The sequence below is a fragment of the Octodon degus genome, unplaced genomic scaffold, assembly GCF_000260255.1.
Source record: "Octodon degus isolate 3935 unplaced genomic scaffold, OctDeg1.0 scaffold00070, whole genome shotgun sequence".
NCBI classification, from domain to species: Eukaryota; Metazoa; Chordata; class Mammalia; order Rodentia; family Octodontidae; genus Octodon; species Octodon degus.
Window position 1 is genome coordinate 2,080,752 of NW_004524646.1, and position 20,776 is coordinate 2,101,527.

At 47.6% G+C, this 20,776-nt stretch overlaps 1 protein-coding gene across 3 annotated transcripts in view; it reads left to right on the forward strand.

The window, feature by feature from the left end:
• Tdp1 (tyrosyl-DNA phosphodiesterase 1) overlaps positions 1–18,263 on the forward strand; it is an 87,573-nt gene extending 69,310 nt beyond the window's left edge. For 2 of the 3 annotated variants that reach the window (XM_023719700.1, XM_004635130.2), the window contains 3 exons: positions 2,181–2,283; positions 12,788–12,896; positions 17,940–18,263. In XM_023719700.1, the coding sequence (XP_023575468.1) occupies positions 2,181–2,283; positions 12,788–12,896; positions 17,940–18,013 (286 nt within the window). In that variant the 3' untranslated portion in view covers positions 18,014–18,263. Of the gene's footprint in view, positions 1–2,180; positions 2,284–12,787; positions 12,897–17,939 lie in introns of those variants that run through there. The other variant, XM_023719701.1, reaches the window with a different exon arrangement.
• The last annotated feature ends 2,513 nt before the right edge of the window (positions 18,264–20,776 follow it).

The following is a 20,776-nucleotide window of genomic DNA, read 5'->3' on the forward strand; positions in this document are numbered from 1 at the left end:
CTTAATGAACAGAATGATTTGTTCTAATGGTGTTTGTAAATAGGATCTCAAGTCCACATCTTGTACAGCAATTAACCACTAAGAAGAATGTATGCAGTGTGTTAATTATTGAAACTGTCCTAGCGATTTGATTTGAAACTGTCTCATTGCTATTTGTTTATCAATAAAATTATGAAAATAAAAAAGAAATGATACCCCATCTTCATGGGAGCCCCAGGTGCCTGCGATTTCAAGTATTTTTCACCAAGACAATCTATGAGTGGCTTTCCATTTCTCAATATTGGCCATAGATTCCTTAAGCTTCCAGTTACTTGGAATTCTATTGGAAGCCAACTCCAGAGGGTTTGGAGGAAGCTACCTATTAGAGCATCCCCCTGGGCTGCGCTGAGCTGTACTGTAGAATAAGCCTTCAAGCCTTGGAGTGTGGAGGAAACCCGTCCTGTGAGGACAGATGAGAGCAAGCCTTGCAGAAGGTCTTCCAGCCTGCGTGTCATGGGCTGACAGTCAGAAGGGTTCCCCACGGGTAGTGATGATCTAGAAAGTGTGACAGACTCGTAGAAGATTAATCCAACCTCACTCTTGCTGCATAGTTTCACTATTAGACCTGTGTCCTAGCCCAGGGAGTCACCTTTTAAGACTGAGAAGTGAGACTAACAAGCAAAGAACCTTCCTGATGTTTGGAGGAGGAGGAGGAAGAGGAGGGGGAGGGGGAGGAGGAGGAGGAGCTTACTTTGTAGTTCAGGGTGGCTTTAAACTCACGTTGTAGCCCCAGTTGGCCTTGAACTCAAGGTGAACCTTCTGCCTCAGCCTCCCTGGTGCTGGGATTACAGGTGTACACCATCATGTCTGGCCTTTGTTGAACTTTTATTTTAAAAAATAGTATTTTTCCCTCAAGTCATAATACCACTTTCTTGTAAGCATCTCACTTCCTCTGCATTTCCATCTCTGTAGCACACAGATAGTGACTGTGACCCTCAGGACGATGGTCTTCATGCAGCATAAATAGGTTCCCAACCCTTACTGTGGTCCAATTAGGAAGGCAGGAAGGTCCCTAAGTGCACTCTGCTTTTTTAAGCAAGTATAAACACTTTAAGAGTCTTCCTACATTCTGGCCCCGCCACCGGGGCACACTGAGACAGCAGTTGAGATTGGGTGTGGTGGCGTGCACCTATAATCCCAGTACTTGGGAGGCTGTAAACAGGAGAATCACTGCAAATCCAATCTAGTAGTGAGACCCTCAACACCCTGTAGACCCTTCCCTAAAATACAAAAAATAAATAAATAAAAAGAGTCTTCCTAGCTCTGGGCCAGCCCTATAGCTCAGTGGACTAAAGTGCCTGTTTACACATGTGCAGGAATTGGGGTTCTATTATTTTTTCTAAAGAAAAATAATTATTTTAATAGCTGCTGTCAAGTTCGATCCCTGACACCTCATGCCACACTGGCCTTGCCCTCAGGCATGCTGAGCTGGCAGTGGAGTCTGGGGATGGTGACACACACCTGTAATCCCAGCACTGAGGAGACAGAAAACAGGAGGATCTCTGAGTCAGAGCTGCATAGTGAGACCCTGCCCCAGAAAAAAAAAAAAAATAGCTGCTGTCAAGAGAAAATGCTGGGGGGCCTGCCCCTTAGCTCAGTTCTTTAAGTGGCTGCTTCAACAAAGCAGTCAGGCTCAGGTTGTGGTGGTTCGATCCCCACAACACAAGCCAGCCAGTCATGCCTTGAAGGCATTCGGAGCAAAAAAACACTAAAAAAAAGGGGGCTGGTGAGATGGCTCAGTGGTCTAAAGCACCTACTTAGAACAAGCTTAGCAAAGTACAGGGACCGCGGTTCAGTCCCCCAGCACCACATGCCAGCCCTGCCCCCTGGCGGGCTGAGCTGGACACACACACACACACACACAAATAAATAAATAAATAAATAAATAAATAAATAAATAAATAAATAAATAAAATTTTTAAAAAAAAAAAGAAAATACCAACGAGGGTGAAACTGACCCAAATTAGCAATTAGATAAATCAAAGGATTATAGCACAAGAGAAAATTAGGTTCCCTTTTCATAAATGCCACAACTCTACTAGAAGCTGAATAAATGTGACTACAGCTATGTATGTTTTGACCCACGGCCCTGCAGCTGTGGCCCTCACAGAGCCGCCCTTTCTGCGTCCCTGTCTCCACAGCGCAAATCTGTCCAAGGCCGCATGGGGAGCCCTGGAGAAGAACGGCACCCAGCTGATGATCCGCTCCTACGAGCTTGGGGTCCTCTTCCTGCCCTCAGCCTTTGTGAGTTTCCACTTCTGTCTACTTCACCGAAGTTCACTTTTCTGGTCCCTGCTTTTAGTCACAGTGATATGCCCAAGGTCAGCAGGGGGTGGGGCAGGATTGCAACCCAGAACCCATGCTCTTAATCTTGGGGTTGTGCTGAGAATTTAGTACTCATCAGGTGTAGTGGGCTGCCCAGTTAGAGGTGGACAGGTGAAGTCACTCAGAACACTGAAACAACGGTTGGGAATCATGATGTGTAAATGGTCAAAGGGATGCCCTGGCCGAGCATGTACATGGTAGGTGGGTGTGATTGGAGGACTCAGGAGGCAGAGGGCTGGAGGAGGGCAGGGCTGAAGGCCAAGGGATGAAGAAAGAGTCGGAAGAGCATCACACCTGGAAGCAGGAGGGCAAAGTGGAACTGGGAAGCAGAGAAGCTTGACTCATTGGCTGGAGCTTGGGGGTTAGCAGAGGACCTGTGTGCTGTGCCTCTGAGTCCCTGGAAAGGGGCCACCCTGCAAGCTGTCTCTCAAGGTGGCCAGCACAGATGCTCATCTTCCAGTTTTGGAACAGCACATAGTTTCTGCAGCCCAACAGCAGATGAAGTGGCCAGCTGCCATGTGACGACCAGCCCGTGCAAGCCATATGTTGCTCTAGACACTAGAATTACTCTGGTCCGTCTGGTGAGGGGTGTCCCAGCCCCCACCACCAGGAGGCATGGGTGCCCAGAGCTCCCGCCCTGCTTTTCCTCATACTCAACAGTGGAATGCGAGAAGAAGGGCCCACACATCGAGATGGCTAGTCCTTTTTTTCTTGCTCTTTTCCTTTTTATACTACTTGCTGTAGCTAAATATAGTCTAAGCACGTGTGGCACAGCTTCATTTGAGCCACTTTGACTGCAGCAGATCTAGCCAAGAGACCTTGGACTTGAATCTGGACCCACATGCACATGGACATTCATAGTCCCAGGTGGAGGGCACCTCCTCCCAGCCTCCCCCACAGGTCACAGTGCTCTGTCCTCACCTTGCCCCCATAGGCAGCTCTTTCCTCACGTCTGATCTCTTCCCCTTGCCAGTCTTTATCCATCCTTCTACGTCTCACAGCGCCCTCTGCACGTCTGTGTCCAGGCCTGTTGAGGGTGGAATTATGCCCAGCCCAGCCCATTTGGTTTCCTTCCTACAAAATAAAATGAAGATGTGGTCTCAAGATCCAAGGTCTCATGATCTCTTCATGATCTTCCAAATTTATCTCAGCTTCTGGGAAACAGCCCACAAGTCCAGGATAGCAGTATTCAGAAATGTGCTGGCTATTATTATAGTGGTTTGGGCTAAACTAAGGCTAGAATAATCTCCAGCAGTAACTTTATTATTTTTCGGTTTCCAACAGTAGCTTTAGTAGTGGGAAAATTCTATGTCATTGTAGTTTGGCTGTTGTTGGAAGGATTTGCAAAATTCTACTCTTTTGTAACTATTCTGCCCTGATCCTTGATAGTGAAAATGATAATAGGAAAGAAATATGCTGCCCTTTCATATCCTGTGGATTCTTCTCGGGTGCCAATTTTTAGCTTAGATATTTATTCTGTGTGCCCTAGAGAAGGATAATGGGGGGGCGGAATAGGAATAAATGCTTAAAATATACAAATTGATTTTACATTGGCCTTTAATTTCTACATTTTTGGAATAAGAAAAAGCTCCACTATAGCACACTTAAGGTAAAGTTGAAATTCCATTATTTATGAAAGCCATTGACAAGAAAATAAAACATGGATTCCACCCCATTCATGTTATCCCAACAGATGTAAGAGAGGAGCCCTAGCCAGGCTAGCTAGATGGTTCAGTTACATTTGAGATCAAATCTGTTGTTCTAAATCTCTAATAGATATATCAAATGCAGTGTGGTACTCGCCTAATTCTGTGGCCATTTATATATTTTATGTTTGCTTTTTCTATATCTGCAAAGCTGAAAGAGATATGAGAAAAAGGAAGAAAAGAATGAAATAGGGAAAGAAAAAGACAAATAGGACTTTGCGTATATGCTGGTTGTTGGCTATCCTAAGAAGTTCCTTATAGCCTTTCAATGTATAAGTTAGTGTAATTCACTGTTTTAAGTGTATCAAGTAAAATATATGAAGTCTGAGCTGGGAAGAAAGAGAGGGAGGAAGGGAGAGAGAAAAAAAAAAGAAAAGAAAACTGAGCAGGGAGTCCATTCTCCAACAGTGTGCTGGCTGGCCTTGAGCTACAGAGCCTGGAATGGTGCTTTAGGGTGGCTCCCTCTATATCACTGGTGAGGACCCACAAGCTGTCTTGTCTGCAGCCACTTTCCTGTCTTCTGAGTTGTCCTTCAGTTGTCCGAAATGACTTGGGCAAGGTGCTGAAGGTAGGCATTGTGACGAGTACCCAGAGGTGTGTGATTCATAAATGTCAGCAAAGCACCCAATACATGGACAATAAGAAAAGAGGCACCTGAGAGTGGAGCTGAGTGCGAGGACGCAAGGTGAGCGTCCCAGGTGGGCGTAACCTGAGGCGAGAAGGCCTTGGTGTTCTTTCAGTTGCTGTTTGCACAGATAGCAGCTTAAGCCCATGAAAAGAAAATGCTATTGAAAAAATGCTGGCAGAAGTCATCAAATCAAAGATGTTGTTGAACAGCTGAGCCTCGGCGGTGGGGCTGGGCCAGCCCTGGGTACTTCACAGCAGGCCTTCTCCCGGCTGCTGCTGTTGCTGGTTGGCCCTGCAGCACAGAGGCTGACCACTCGGCACTTCTGGCGACTTCTCAAGCTTTTAATAAATGCTTTATAGAGTTTCTGTATTGATCATAAACTTACAGTGTGCTGACAAGAATGCGGTTTGTTGTAAAGTGAGGCAGGGTATTGTTTCTTTCTAAGTTTCCCCTCTTCAGTATCAGTAAGACAAAGCTTGTGATGCTTTTAGTTCACAGTCCTCCTTCAGGCTGGACAGCATCCAGAATCCCTTCTCAGGACCGTCCCCTTCTGGCCCCTGGGCAGAACTCCATGTCTCTGCCACCCACGTTTCTGAGTTATCAGCACCTGGAGCTACCATCTTTGTCCTTCTGCAGAGGCTGAGGCCAGCATTACAGTCAGGATGGCACAGGCAGTCAGCTAGAGGGACCCCTGCAGTTCACTTGCAACAGCCCTGACCCAGGGCTGTCACTCGCAACCAGGTAGCCAGCCGCATGCCATGCCATTTGCTCAGACCCAGCAACTGTGGTGGATGGAGAACCAGCTTGTCCCATTCGTAAAAAGATGCCTTTTAAAATCTCTGAGGTTGATTTCAAAGCTGGAGTCCTGGATAACTGGAAAATGACCTGTGCCCATTTCTTATCCTGCTTTTGTTTAGTGAACAAATCCATAAACACATTCCCTCAAGATCAACCAAACTGGCATTTAGAGCAGCAGTAGCTTTGCCTTTGTTTGGGACAGTTCCAAGAGTTTTGGAGATTAATATCAAAGCACATTTAACTTTGTGTGACCAGCATGTGGCACGGACTGGATACCTAGTAAGCTTGCTGATTTAAGCCAAAGACTATTCTTTTGAGGTCTGACGTCTGCTTACCAGTTCTATAAAGTTCTCTGGATTGTTTCTTCCTATGTGTTTAACTTTTAGATTAGACATACACACCTGTGGAAAGTCTTATCATAGGGGAGATCTAGTGATTTCAAAGCTCAGCAGCTGCACTTCAAACTCTAACATGTCTGTGTGCATTCAGGGACGTGGAAGTGTTTCTCCTAGACATCATTCCTTTGGTGGTTATTGAACATGCAGCACGCTGTGACTTGAACTCTTCCTGTGAACAGTGCACACAGCCACCGTAGAATCGAGGGTTGATGCCCAGGAGGTAGCCCTAGGACACCTGCTCTGGGCTTAGAGTTTCTTCAGAACTCGAGGTCCTCTGCTGCCCAGATAGCTGATTCTCTGTTTTCTGGGGTCAGAATCAAGTATGAGTTAGATCCCCAAAAGTCAAGTGTCTACTTGACCTCAGTGGGTCACATCTCTGGTTTCCCTATTCTGTTTACACTGTTCCTCCGTTGTTAAACTGCTTTTTGTCTTTTTGCTCTCAGAATGGCAGGTGTATGCCCTCTTCTTATGATGGGGGCTACAGAGAACCACAGCTGAGCCCAGGCGGACCTCTTTGACCTCCTTCCCCCAGCTGAGATCCTTGTTCTCTCCTCCAGCACTTCCCTTCCCTTCTGGCTGGGAGGAGTCCACAGCTGGGCAACAATGTTTCACAAGCCCTTGGCATTGTGCTACATCTTCCACTCAGCTGACAGCCTCTGGCCTCTTTCCCTTCCCCCAGTTCCCATAACCTAGCTCATCTGCACTGCCAAGAACCTCACTGTCTTTTTCTTTCCCCTGTATTCAGGTCCTCCCGTCGTCTCACCTCAGGTTTCTGCTCAGTGCTTTTTCCACCCACATATGCTGGTCTGTACTCCGGTGCCCTTCAACCCTCAATGGATCCCCCCTGGCCTGCGAGATAACATCCATATTCCTTTGTGTGACTCTTAAGGTCCACCAAGAGCGCTTCCTCTCCTGTATTCTTGGGCTCTAGTTATTTGTTGAGCATGGGTTGGGTAGCAACAAGCCCTTAGTAATTGTGTCATCTTGGTATACTTCCCTTGGTCTCAGCCAGAGGCACTGAAATAACTTGTAAGGAGATGCAGTGTGGGAAAACACATGGGGCAACCCTAAGAACCAGGAAAAGGAACTCTCCAGAACACCAGAGTTGAAGGACGTAGGGACCTGAGGTCTACAGGAACCAGTGACAGAAAGAGGATGGGCTTGGACATGAGACAGACCAGAGCCATGGTCCCACTTAGCAGCTGGGTAATTTTACATCGTAGGTCTCATTATGCTCCACTGTCCCATGGGGGCAGTATAGTAACTAACTCAGAATTATGTGAGAACAAGAGGTAGGACCTGTAGAGGGTTTACAGCAGTGCCTGCTACCTAACATGTGCTCAGTGGAGGCCGTGGTTGACAGCAACAATGGCAGCAGCGTGTACAGCCCATGGCCCAACAGAAGTTTGAAGGCCAGTATTTCCTGGATTTTCAGTCCAGTCAGAGTCTTGATGTCACTCCTGGGATGTTGTGGCATTGTTGCTTCTCATCCTCCTAAAGTACACTCAGCCAGCCCTTTGATATGAGAACCACCGTGCAGAGCCCAGGCAGAAGCACATGCTCCTCTGAGAAACACAGTGGTAGGGGATCAGAGCCTGCGTGGGAGGAGAGACCAGGCACCACCACCTCTGTGATTCTTTGCCCACTGCTGAATCCATTTCTGATCAGCTGTGGTTCTGAGAGGCTCAAGGACTGTCACTGTTTTTACCCAGGGTCTCAATTACTGTTCTCTTATTGCTGCAACAAAATACCCGACACACAAAATGAAGGAAGGAAAGGTTTATTTAGCTCAGTCAGTGGAGGTTTCAGCCCTTACACAGCTGGCTCCCAGGCAGAGTGGCTCATGGCAGAGGGCAGCCATTCATGGCGGTGGCAAAGAGCAAGAGAGCAAGAGCAAATGGGAGGAGCAGTGGCAACAGTGGCTACACAGAGCGAGTCCTTCTCTCTTACGTTGCATTCAGGCTCTGTGCCCCAGGCTGGGCACAGCACTCACACCCATAATCCCAGCAGCACTCACACCCATTATCCCAGTGGATCATGAGTTAATCACAGACTCTAGAAGCTGCCCCATGACTGCATGAGGCTTTGGGTGGACAACTAGACACAAACTGTAACACCCAGAAAACCGGATGCAGTGTGTGTAGGTTTTCCCCATCACTGTTACTGCTAGATGTGTGTGGTCATCAAAACCAGCAGCATGGGGGCCGGGAAGATGGCTCAATAGAATAAGTGCTTCCTTGGCAAGCGCAAGGGCCTGAGTTCAATCCCTGGTTCCACCAAAAGAAAGAAAGAAAGAAAAAAATAACCAGCAGCATCTGTAGCTGAAATCTGGGCAGGTCACTTGTTCCCTGTGACGAGCCGAGCTCCCAAACCAAACCATAACCACCACTTTCACTACCAAAGCTGAGGAAGGGAAAAGCTAGCAATTTCTCCTGTGTGATATGTGTCCACCCTCTCACCTGGTGTTTTATAAATGTATGATCTTAGCTGTCTTTTCAGTATCTGTGCCTGGGAGGGTGCCTTCCACTGTTTTGTAAAATGTCATGCAATACCACTGTGATATATAAATAATGATAATTAGAAGGCAGCCTCAAATTATTTGACATCCAGATTGAAAGGAAAAGTGATACTTTTTTTTTTGGCATAATACCCTAGAATTTGGATCAAAAATGGCATTCAAGAAGAAAGCATATTGCTTCCTGTCAGACTCTTGTGTCTGAGGTTCAGCTCTTCTATCTGAGGTCAGACTCCACAAAATGGAATCCTGGGTCAAAACATGTAGGCACGGGATCTGGTCCAGGTTGCAAAGAAGCTTCCATTGCCGTGATAGAGATGGAAGTAACCAGTAAGCTAGGAGATGAGGGATGTAAATATTTTTTACTTAAAGTAGTTAATGATCCCTAAATTGGCACCACTTCTCAGCCTCTGGCCACTTCTACCAGAATTTCCAAGGCTGGCTCATCCGGGTGTGGGCCTGCCTTCGTGCCGACTCTGATTTACAAGGACTTCTTTCAATGTTACGGTTTCTGTACTGAACGGGAGACTATTTGTGGGAACTTAGTAGAAGCAGCACAGAACCCAGAATCGGAAAGACAGAGTTCCACCTCTAGCCATGCTGCTTTAGACAGCTGTGTGGCCTGCACCACTACTTACACTCTACATTTGGTTCCTCCTCTGTAAAACGGGTATTTTTACAGTCATACTATTGATTTTCTGAAATACTTACTGCATGCCAGTCACTGTTCTCAATAACGTGGCCTCACAAATTAAATGCCATCACTGTCTGCATTTGATAAACCAAGGCCCAGAAAAGTGAAATAATTGCCTGGAGTCCCACAGCAAGTAAGTGATCTACCATGTAAGGGGTTATGAAGGATTTCCTCGGATCTAGAAAGTGTCAAGGGTACGATGTGAGGAGGAGCTGGTCCTGGAGGAGCTGCTGAGTAGCCCCTGGCTGAGTAGAAGAAGTACGGGGCAGGGAAGAGACTGATGGCCTTCAGTGACCAGGCTCAATGCCTCCTGGAGGCCCTACTCCCAGCCTGCTTCCTCCTCTTCCCTGCCTTCACGAGCCCCTGATTTTTATTTTCTTTTAGTCTCTTATCAATTCATTTCTTTCTTTCCATGGATATCCTTTGTCCGGGCTCACCTCACTTTATTTTTTGTTTTCCTTTGTCTGACTTTTTTTTTTTTTTTTTTAATTTTAGGGAAGGGTTTCCAGGGTGTTCAGGGTCTCACTACTAGATCAGACTCCCAAGAGCTGGGATTACAGGTGCGTACCACCAAGCCCAGTCTCAGTTGCCATCCCAACACACCCCAAGGGCGGGCCCAACATGCCATGCCTGGGGATCGAACCCCTGACCCCTGCGCCTGTTTGCATGCGCTGACTCACCTTGCTTTCTTTCTGAACTTCTTGCTGTACCGCTCCTACAGTCCCTGCTCCCTTGTCTGTCCTCATGTGACGCTTGGTCTCTAGGGTATCCCTGACTAAGTCGCTCTCCACACTGCTGCAGTTGGCCTTCCCACTGGAGCATTTATATTCTGAAGCCTTCTGCCATTTCTCACCATGTGGAGAAATAAAGGCTCCTCCCTCACCAAGGTCTGTGGGCTGTGACAGAAATTCAGCCCAACAAGTATAAGCAACAAAGCAAAGCAGAGTCCCTTCAGGTAGAAGGCTTGAATCCAGGAGCTCCACCTCAGGGCCACACCCTCAGGGTTCTGGTGTCCTCCTCCACTTGGTGGACATGAGAGCCCCACCTCCCGAGAATGATTGTGGCTTAGTAGGTACCGGCCACAAATGTCCATGCTGCCAGCCACTCAAACCTCTGCAGCCTGAGTCTTCCCAGTGTTAAGGTCCTCCACCCCCAGACGTGCCTGCTGTGTTCCTTTCTCATTCTGTCCTGTATTATGCTGCCCTCTTTTCTGGTGTTCTTCCCTATCATCACTCTGTTTACCAAAATTATACCAGTTTTTCAAAGCCCAGCTAAAACACTATTTTCTACAAAGCCTTTCCTTATCCTGCTACTAGAAATAGGTCATGCTTCCTTTCATGTCTGGTGTTTGTGCCAGGCACATTTGACATACCACCTTGCTCTGCGTTTTCATCAGCATCTCCATCAGAGGCCATGGCCTCTCTTCCTGTGGGTCTTAGCACACAGGACCCACTTTCCCCCACATATTCCGCGTGTTTCCACACAGAAGCCAACAGAGCTGGGGAGATGCTATGGTCCTGCAGCTGCAGCTTAGTGTGTCTTTCAAACCTACTACACACCTGGACTCATGCTGGACTCCAAAGTTAGAAACATCAACCAGGGAGCTTTCATCCTGCCCCATGAGTGAGAAAATTTAGACCAATGCACAAGTAGCCACCTGCCCAACATAATCTGTTCCTGGAAGTTCATAGCCCACCCCCCACCCCTGCTGTTCCCTCCACCTGGAACGTTATTCTCCCCACTCCCACTCAAGCTCTGTTCTTCCAGAGATTTTTTTTTTAATTATTTGGTACAGGGTCTCATTACACAGCTCAGACTTGTAGTGATCCTCCTGTTTTCAGCCTCCCCAGGGCTGGGATTACAGGCATGTACCACCACACCTAGTCTGTGGCTGGCACAGCCCACCCGGGGGCAGGGCCAGTACAGCATGTGGTTCTGGCTATCGAACCCCAGTCCCTGCACTTGCCTAAGTAGGCTCTTAGTCTGCTGAGCTATCTTGCCAGCCCCCTCTTCCAGAGATTAATGAGTGTCCCCTGTCCAGGGGAGGGTTCAGCCGACCATCCTCTGCCTCCTTCCCCAAATCCACTGCCAGAGCCCCTTTGTTCTCTCATTACTCCTGAATGTCCCCACAGTGCTTGCCACAAATTATGGTTATTTATCTTTCACAGATGTACCTGCTCAGTGTTTCTCCCCAGACTGTACGCTCCATGAGGACAGGGATAACAGTGGCTACTGTGTGTCACATACCTCACCCAGCAGAGCACTGCATTAGCCTCTGCACCACTGGACCTTGCCCCAGACTTGTGCCAGCGGGAACCCTGGGACAGTAGTTCCAGCCAAAGAGAAAGGTGTTCTTTTGAGTTGAGCAAATCAGAAACTTGGGCATCAAGCAGCCAAAACTCCCAAGGTCCCCTGGGTCCAAGTATGTGAGTGTGTATGGGATCTTGGGCACCCAGGGAGGACCTCCTGTGGAAGAGTGAGGGGCAGGCCAGAAGTGGAGCTTGTCATGTGTTTTCCTTTCCCATGCTCTGTGAAACCTTAGCATTTGTAATCTAGGCATCCTGGACGCCTGACACATTTGGGGGCTTGCTGCTTTTCACGCCCTTTTTACACTATATTCCACTTTCATGTGGGCAGAAGTTGTGGTCAGCGCCTTCCCTTTCATTGTCCTATTGCACACATAAGCCCCTACCACAGGGGGTTAGTAACAGCAGATTACACAGTGACATGAAATAAGTGTGATGGGCTTAGGCTTTGGGGCTCCTCCATCCTTTTAGCTTTCTGGAGAATGATTGAATGCAGGTATCAGCCATGCACACAGCATAGTAAGCACCAGAGCATAGGCTAGGACTTGGCACATCTGAGGCCAAGGTCTGAGCAACTCTGGCCATGTTCCACCCATGCTGTGCCCTAGGCCAAAGTCCCCAAATGTGACCACAGAGACCAGAACCCTGGTACTAGTACCTGCTCTTTTCCTCCTTCCCAAGACGGTAGCACTGTTGGGTATTTAGGACATGAGGGATGGGCTTGGGGTGTGAGAGATAGTTGGACAGACTAAAAAAGTGCCAGGGTGAGCCAAAAGGCCTAGAAGATTCCCGTGTGCGGAGGCAGCGTGCACATCAGCCTGGGCGGGGGCCCCTCCACATCCACTCGGGCACACCTGAGGTTAGCACCCTGCTCAGGAGGTCGCAGAGTAAACCTTCCATTTGGTAGTTACTGAAAATCTTTCATTTTTGTATTCCTGCTGGAACACTTTCATTATACATGAGAACAACTTTTACTTCTTACTACAGAGCCAGCAGCCGTTACTATAGCAATATTGAAAGTATTTTGAGGTATTTTTATACAGTGAATTCTACAGACTCCCTGCCAGCTGTACAGAGCAGCTAATAGAACGGGCTGTAACCCCCAATACCGTTTCTTTTCATTCTCTCACATCTTTTGTTAAACTCTTGAAAATCTTTAAATCCTAAAATGTAAGCCTCTTATTTTTAGGAAAGATAATAGTTTGGAAGAGCTACAAATGTATTTGCCTATCAGACATTGAAAATAGCTCTGAAATCACTCAGATTTTTTTATTTTTTTATTTCTGTGGATGTCAAAAGGATATAATCATTTCTTGGGATCTTCTGGCTCCTTTTAGAAAGTGGAATGCAATCATGGATTCCCTCTGTGTGTCTGCAGGGCCTGGACAGCTTCAAAGTGAAGCAGAAATTCTTCTCTGATGACCAGGATCCCACTCCCGCCTTCCCTGTGCCATACGATCTGCCCCCCGAGCTGTACGGGAGTAAAGGTGAGACACAGACGCAGGGACCCAGGGTGGGTGCGTTGTGGAGGAAGCAGCAGAGCCCAGGGGAGGCTTTCGTTTCGTCTCAGTGGGAGTCTGGCTCTGGATCCTTTCAGGGTCAGGGTGGCAGCATTCTGTTGGGGCCACTGGAGCTGCAGCCTCAAACTGGTGGATCTTGAAATGCTTTTGTGGTCTCACAATTATTGAAAAGCCTAAAGAGATTTTAGTTACATGAGGCTTCCAATCTATTCATATTTACCACATTAGAAATTTAAACCAAGAGGGCTGCCCAGAGAGCTTAGCGGACGAAAGCGCCTTTTAGGCAGAGCGCAGTGGCCAGGGTTTGATCCCTGGCATGCCATGCCGGCCCCGCCCCCAGGACTCACTGAGGGAGATTGAGACTGGGCCTGGTGGTGCGCGCCTATAATCCCAGCACTTGGGAGACTAAAAACAGGAGAATCTACAAGTCTGATCTACATAGTGAGACCCTAGAGACCCTGCCCTAAATTCATTTTTAAAAAAAGGAAAGAAAAGAAATTTAAACCAAGAAATGTTTGTTAGCTTATTAATTTGGGCCAAGCATGGTGGTACAGGCCTGTAATCCCAGCACTGTGGGAGGCAGGAAGATGACAAATTCAAACCTAGCCTAGGAAACTTAGTGACTTAGAGAAACCCTGTCTCAAAAAACACAATTTTTTTTTTTTTTTTTTTTTTTTTTAAGGGCTGGAATTGTAACTCAGGGTGAAGGCCCAGGGTCCAATCCCCAGTGTAGGCAAAATAAAAATAATAAATCCATTTCAACTTTTTTTAAATTATAAAAAGTACTGTTTCTAAAATTATAAAAGGAACTGTTTCTAAAATTATAAAAAGTAGCAAGCAGAGTGTTATTTAAATGTTTTCGCGAGCCTCTCATTGTGCGTCCTGGGGCCGGGAGATGGCTCAGTGGAATAAGTGCTTCCCTGGCAAGCGCAAGGACCTGAGTTCAATCCCCTGTTCAAAAAAAAAAAAAAGACAAATATCATTGTGCGTCCTAAGTGACCCCTGAACTGTCACCACTGCTCAGTTTTGTATTGTGTCACCCCCTGCTGCACACTGCAGTGGATGTGACCATGAGCACAGCACATAATGGCCTAGTAAGGGCCCCATGCCACCCTTTGAAAAACTGCTGCCCTAGACTGACTTTCCAAAGGACAGTGACCATGCTATGTTGTACACCGGAAGTCCCTGCGAATAGCCAGGGCTGGTCCCACGTCCTCACAGCCACACCCCACCCAGATCCAGCCTCCCAGGTGGCCAAGCAGTGTGGCCTGTCAAATCCACCAAGTTTGTTGTGTGTTCATAAACATTTCTATTAGCATGGGCATATAGATTTTACCAGGATTTCCAAAAATCTGTGATCACCCTTCCTACTACTGAAACACTGAAGAGGGAAACCATGCTTCTAAGCCAGGCCAGGTTCATGCGCCGGCTCTACAACTTTCTAAGTGGCCTTGAGCAGTTGCTTTTCTAGGCCCTTGTCCATCTGCACAAAATGGGTTAGTGTGAGTGCCTACCTTACAGGTTGCTTAAAAAAAAAAAAATTGCCTGAGATGGTGTCTGTAATGTGCTTGACACTGTGTCTAACTTGGAGTTTACATAATTGTTCTTATTACAGTGATTACTAATTCTGCAAAGCAAAACAGAACAAAAACACCTGCCTTGAAAAGTTAGGCAAAGACATCTTGAAACCCAAAAAATGATCAAATAAAGTGAAGCAGAAACTAAAACAGAGCTGCCAGGGCTCCTTCTTTCATGTAGCAGTTGCTGTTATCCACTGCCCTGCAGGTTCACATAGACAGCCTTCCTGTGCGGGCGCTCCCTGGGTGCCTGGGTGTATATTGGCGAGCAGGAAGGTCCGAGCCGTCTCCTCAGGTTGTGCACAACCAAACCCACTGTGCTAATAGGAGCAGTAGTTTTTCAAGAAGTCTCATGAAGCAAAATTACCAATTTTTAAAATTTATCTGATAGTTAGAAACTCACAAGAGGGCCGGGGAGATGGTTTAGTGGAATAAGTGCTTCCCTGGCAAGCACAGGGCTTAAATTCAATCCCCAGTTCTGCCAAAAGAAAAAAAAATGGGGACCACTCACTCGGGACCCCCTCCTGTCCCTCTCCTAGACAGGAGTTTCTTTCCCTCAATAGAAATATTCTGCTCATTAAAAAAAAGAGACAAAAAATAAAGATTAAAAAAGATGTAAGCCTTTTTAAAAAAAAAAAAAAGAAAAAAGAAACTGACAAGAAGCCTACAGCATATAGGACAGTGATGGTCCCCAAGCCCTGGGAGTTGAGACAGTGGTAATCATAACAGTGGTGAGCAGCACTGCACTAAGCACTGTTCGTGCACCAGGAGCCAGTGTGTGCACACTACGTGAGCTACGTCATGGTGTCCTCACAGCTACACGCTCTACTGCAGTGCCATCCCCAGTTCCAGGAAGAAACCTGAACTTGGCACTGAGTTCTGCAGTTGATAGCAAAAGGGCATGAGATCGCACAATCTAGCCCTAGGCCGATGGGGTAGAGGCAAAGATTCTGAAGCCCGCCGGGCTGTCATTCCCAGCCTTCTGGCCACAGCCCTGACCAGGCCTCATTTCCCACCAGACCTTGCCCTTGTTCCTCATGGTGGTCTCTTTCCTCCCACCGGAAGCCAGCCTCTACCCTACTGCCACACACCTGCTCATGTCCCTCTCCCATTTGTAATCTTATCGATAATATTCCAGGAGAACAAAGCTATCACATCACCTTCTGTCTTTCATCCTAAACTCTGACTGCAGGCCGGGGAGATAGCTCAGTAGAATAAGCACTTGCCTGGCAAGTGCAGGGTCCTGAGTTCAATCCCCGGTTCTGCAAAACAAAAAAACAAAAGGCCAAACTCTGACTGCGGCCAGATCATCTCCAGAATTGGATACAAGTGCACGTGGCCGGGCCAGCCTGGTGTGGGTCCTGGGAAATGCACTTACTCCGATAAGTGATTATCTTATGGGCCGGGTTAGGGACCCACCCTGCAGACACGGTCATTGTCAGAGCGCCACCCTTATGGCAGCCTGTTCATCTGGGCTGCAAGCTGCACGAGGCCTGCATGTCCGACTTTTCTCCCCACTCTATCCCCAGCACGCAGCAAAGTGCCTGACATCTAACTAGCTCTTCAATATGCATAAATGTATTATAAGATCAGTTATTCTCTCATGGAACAATTTAGGAGGATTGCGTAAGTTTCCTCTAGACCACTATTAAAAGCTGATGTGGTGTAGCAGAGAGTAAAAAGAAGCAGAGTCCCAGCCACACTCCTGCCCCTGTGGCTGTTTTTTGGCTTTCCCTCTAGTTTGTGTAGACTTGTCAGCCAGCGTAACGGATGACCAGCCCACCATGCAGACATTCTCATTTATAAAGCAGAACTGCGGGAGATTTGCAAACAAGGCAGTTATCAGACCCTTGCTTGGTCATTATTGCCTACTTTTGAGGAAAAAGTAAATAGAGTTTCTATCTTTATGTTCCTGGTCAGTTAATGTCCACATCACAGATCCTGCAGTACTGTGAAGAGCATCACTCTTAACTACTTCATTCCCTCTGCCTTGGAGCTGTTACTACACAGAGCAGTAAAATCGCACAGAGCAGTAAAATCGGTAAATAATAGGGACTATAGCCCAGAAGATGTGTCTTAAATTGAAGAGAATGAGGATTTGGTCAAAGCAGTGAGGAGTCAGGCTGGCATCCCTCACCAGCCAGTCCCTCAACCTCTCCTGGACCAAACACAAAGCAGGCTCGCTGCTCTCCAACAGGCTTGTTAAATTAACAAAGAGAGTTTAGTTTCAGGTTTTCCAGCCTTGCCAAGGCCAAAGGCAGGCAACAGTGTTCCGATAATTTGTTGCCATCGGTGGAATTCTTCTCTTGCACATCCTGCTGGGTGCTGCTGTTTATGTGATTGCTCTGAGATTACTGAACACAATCAGTAAGGCCACTGCAAGGAGCAGTAACAGATACCATTATTTGCCCAGCTGTCCCCTGAGCTGCCGTCCCTCTGTGGAGGAGAAGGGGAACGGCCCCCAAGAAGGTGATGTTGCAGTCTGCTGCAGTAGCCTGGCAGTCTCTTTGAGCCTGGGAGGGGCAGTCTACAATAAGTCCTGCAGCCCTTTAAGTTGGGGATTTATTTTTAATCCCTGTGATATATTTATACCCTACCCACGTTATTATGGTGCTTCCGAAATGGTGTGACTCTAGCTGTAGTGATGCATAGCAAGAGTAATTTGTTGAAGTTATTTTCCTTTTCTGGAAAATTCAGTTAAAAGAAGAAAAATTCCTGTTTCTCAAGCACCTGCAACATGCCAGAAACGTTCACAGATGTTCTCATTTAGCTTCATAGTAATCCCTGGCCACGGTGAAGGTAACCATTTCCAGTTTCACAGGAGGAAACTGAGCCTAAAACCCAGTGCCTTCACTAAGGGACTGGGCAGGATGGACGTGGCCTTTGGTCTCAGGTCCTCAGCATTCTCTCCAGCATGCCCTGCGGGGCATGCTGACATGGGTCTGCAGCCAGGCCCAGGGACTTTGTGCCTCAGCAGTGTGAACCTCCAGCAGCATCAACAAAGACTGCACCAGTTACTGTTGCCGTTTGTAGCTTCCTGAAAGAAAAAGTGACAGCTGAGGTGGGCTGCATCTTTGCCATGTGGCAGATGCTGTCTTCCACAGGTCATGATTCGTCTCATCTGTTCCTTGTGACAGTTCCTCAACAGAGGTGCAGATGAGGAAACTGGGTCCGGCTTGACAAAGTGACTCAAAGTGCACCTCATCTCAGTGGCAGGGCCAAGATTTGCCTCTGGGGTCCCGCTAGCCCCCTGTCTCTCCAGGTGCTCGGCCCATGTCCTAACTGACCTTTGCATTGTCTGCAGGGAGCACCGCCGGGGCCCATCCAGGATACATTCCTTCTGGGTTGGAGAGTTCAACAGGCACTGCTCTCATCCCCTCGGCAAAAGGCTTTCCTGTGTCCTGTTCATACATGTGATGTGTTCTTTCCCCAGATCGGCCATGGATTTGGAACATTCCTTACGTCAAAGCACCAGATACTCATGGGAATATGTGGGTGCCCTCCTGAGCCTCCTAAAGCCCTGTGAAATTTGAGCGTCAGATGTTGATCCCCAGAGCCTGAATGTTGTTTTTTGTGCTTGTTCACGTCCCTTAAAGTCTTTCCTGCACCTCTATAAACCATTCTGCAAAGACTGCTCTTGGGAACATGGGTGTTAGGTAGACTTCCAATGGTCATTATTGGTCTTCTACTGAAAATGTGCTATTTTCTTAACTCACATTTATTTATATGCTTTGGAAAGAAAGCAATTAAACTTCATGATGAGAAATACAGAATGTACATATATAGATGTGAAGTTATTCTCCAGCAGTGCAGACTCCATAGTGGTGTAGGCTGCTCTGAATTGAAGCTCGACTTTGCACTGGGGACCTCCCCCGTGTCCGTCTCAGAAGGTGCCCTTCACCCAAACAGGAGCCTCTCAGAGAAGGAATGCGATCTTCTGCTTTTCCTCATGCCTACCCTTTCTTTGCATTCTGGGTGAGCCTAGGGGACCTGGGGGACCTGAGCCTGTATTTGTTGCCAGGCTCTTTGGCTGTGGCTGGGGACAGGGCTGCAGGGCCGTTGTCGTGGCCCCCCCCCCCCCCCCGCTTCCGCTTCCACCTGAGAAGCTCCACTTTCCATGTCAGGGTTCTCATCAAGGATACTTTTTGAAATTTTTTCTGAGAAGATTTTTTTTCACTTTTTTAAAAAAATGTAAAAACCACAGAACTAGTTTAACCACTTCATTTCTTAGGTAAGAAAACGAAGGCTTTTTCTGGCACTCACCTCTGTGTGGGTACCAGTGTCCACACCCTTATCACCTGAGCGCAGATGACCCACAGACAGAGCCGGATGAAGAAGCTGGGGTTTGATGCTCTGTCCGTGAGTTTCAGGGAGGACAGTGGTCGAGACATCACGTTCCAAGCCGCACTCGGCAAGCCTCTCTTCATCAGGGCATCTTTGAAGTGGCTGCAAGTGGTTGGCTGCTCTGGAGCAGGGCCCAGCTGGTCAGGACAATGGCATCAGTGGCTGTGTGGTGCCCCATGACTGCCCAGGGAGCTGGGCAGGCCGCAAGGGTCAGAGTGCACCTGGGGTCAGGCGGGCCAGGGTTTGACTCCCACCTCTGCCAGCTGGTTGCCAAAGCCAGGCTATCTGATGGCTCCATACCCCAGCCGTCTGCATCTGAGAAGGGTCCACTCTCGGCCTGCACAGGGCAAGAAAGGAGTGAGTGGCTATGCCTGCTGCTGCCACCCTTCACCTGTCCCCGAGGCCACTGTCTGCACTTGCCATAGATCCTTCCCCTGGATGACAGCCCTAGATACCCAGAGCTGTGGGGGCCTCTAGACAGAGGTGATCAGAGCAGGCTGGGCACAGGGCCAAGGTCACACTGGGCAAGCCACTGTCCACCTGCACCCGGTGGGTGTCAGCAGTGCTGCCCCTACACGTGAGCCTGGGTTCAGGCAAGCCGGCCACCAGGGTAGGGCCACTGCCATGTTTCTTTGGCACCTTTACTCGCACACAAGGGAAATAGCACCCCAAGAGCAATCAGGAACACGTGGTGTACAGAAGGTATATGGTCTCTTTTTAAATAGGAAAACATGAAGACACCATCAAACCTGTATGCTACTATTTTGAAAAAATTGTGCTTCAGTTATTCTCAGATTAGGGTTCAACCATTACTTCTTCCCACCTTAAGGGCGTGCCTTGCCCTCCTGTCCGTGGAACATAGGGGGGCCTCCCCTGTTCCTTTTTCCCATCTCCTGCTACCTGTTGGGGTCTCATAGAAACACTGTCCAGCAGTGGCTTTACATACCGATGAGGACAAACTACCACAATTGAACCTTTAGCATCTTTACAAACTGCCAACACAGGAAACTAAAAAAGATCTTGATCTCTCTCTCTATCTCTCTGTCTCTGTCTGTCTCTCTCTCTCTCTCTCTCTCTCTCTCTCTCTCTCTCTCATGAATAGGTATACTCTGTCTTCTTTTTCATTCTTATTTAACATCCTTTTGTGGAAAAGGACACGTAGCCTAAATGAGATTTTCACCTGAGGTAATGAATTCCGACAGAACTTGCCAAGTGCTTGGGCACAGCGCAGAGCTGCCAAGTCTGCTCCCTGGCAGCCTGCAGGGCTCACCTGTCACTCCAGCAGGAGGACTCCACGCCCCCCTCCAGTCGAGTTGTCATAAGAAGGGAGGCATGGTCTGCTGCCCAACTCTTGGGCTAAAGGAGGAGAGGAGATCAGACTTTTAAATTGTTTATCAACTTATTCCTGGGAAAAGCTGCCTGTTTTTAACCACAGTGTAATACAAATCCACCTTGATGTCACTGTCTTGGGAGGTTGTATTTCTTCGTAACAGTTACATAGTTCATGTTTTCTGAGTTCTTCCTATATGCTAGTTCCTTTACTTACATGCTTTACTGTTAATCTTCCTGTCACCTTTTGAGGAATGCATCATTGTTAGCCCATTGTACAGATAAGGGCACTAAGGTTCAAGGGAGTTAAATCATGTAAGGTCCCTCATTAAGCAATGGAAGCCAAGACTGCTGCCTCAGAGGTGTGCACTTCCCTATGCCCACACCACACCATGTAGCTTGAGCTTCCTTCTACTGGAATCTGGGGTAGAAGTTACATGGCTTTCTTTAACAGAAGTCATTAACATTACATTTATATAGAAAAGGTTTATGCATCAGACTCTGTTTAAGAATGTTGGATTTGATTTTTCGTTGGTCCTTTTCTGTGAAATTTATTAGCTAAAGAAATGATTCCTACAGTTACTTGATCCATTGTGA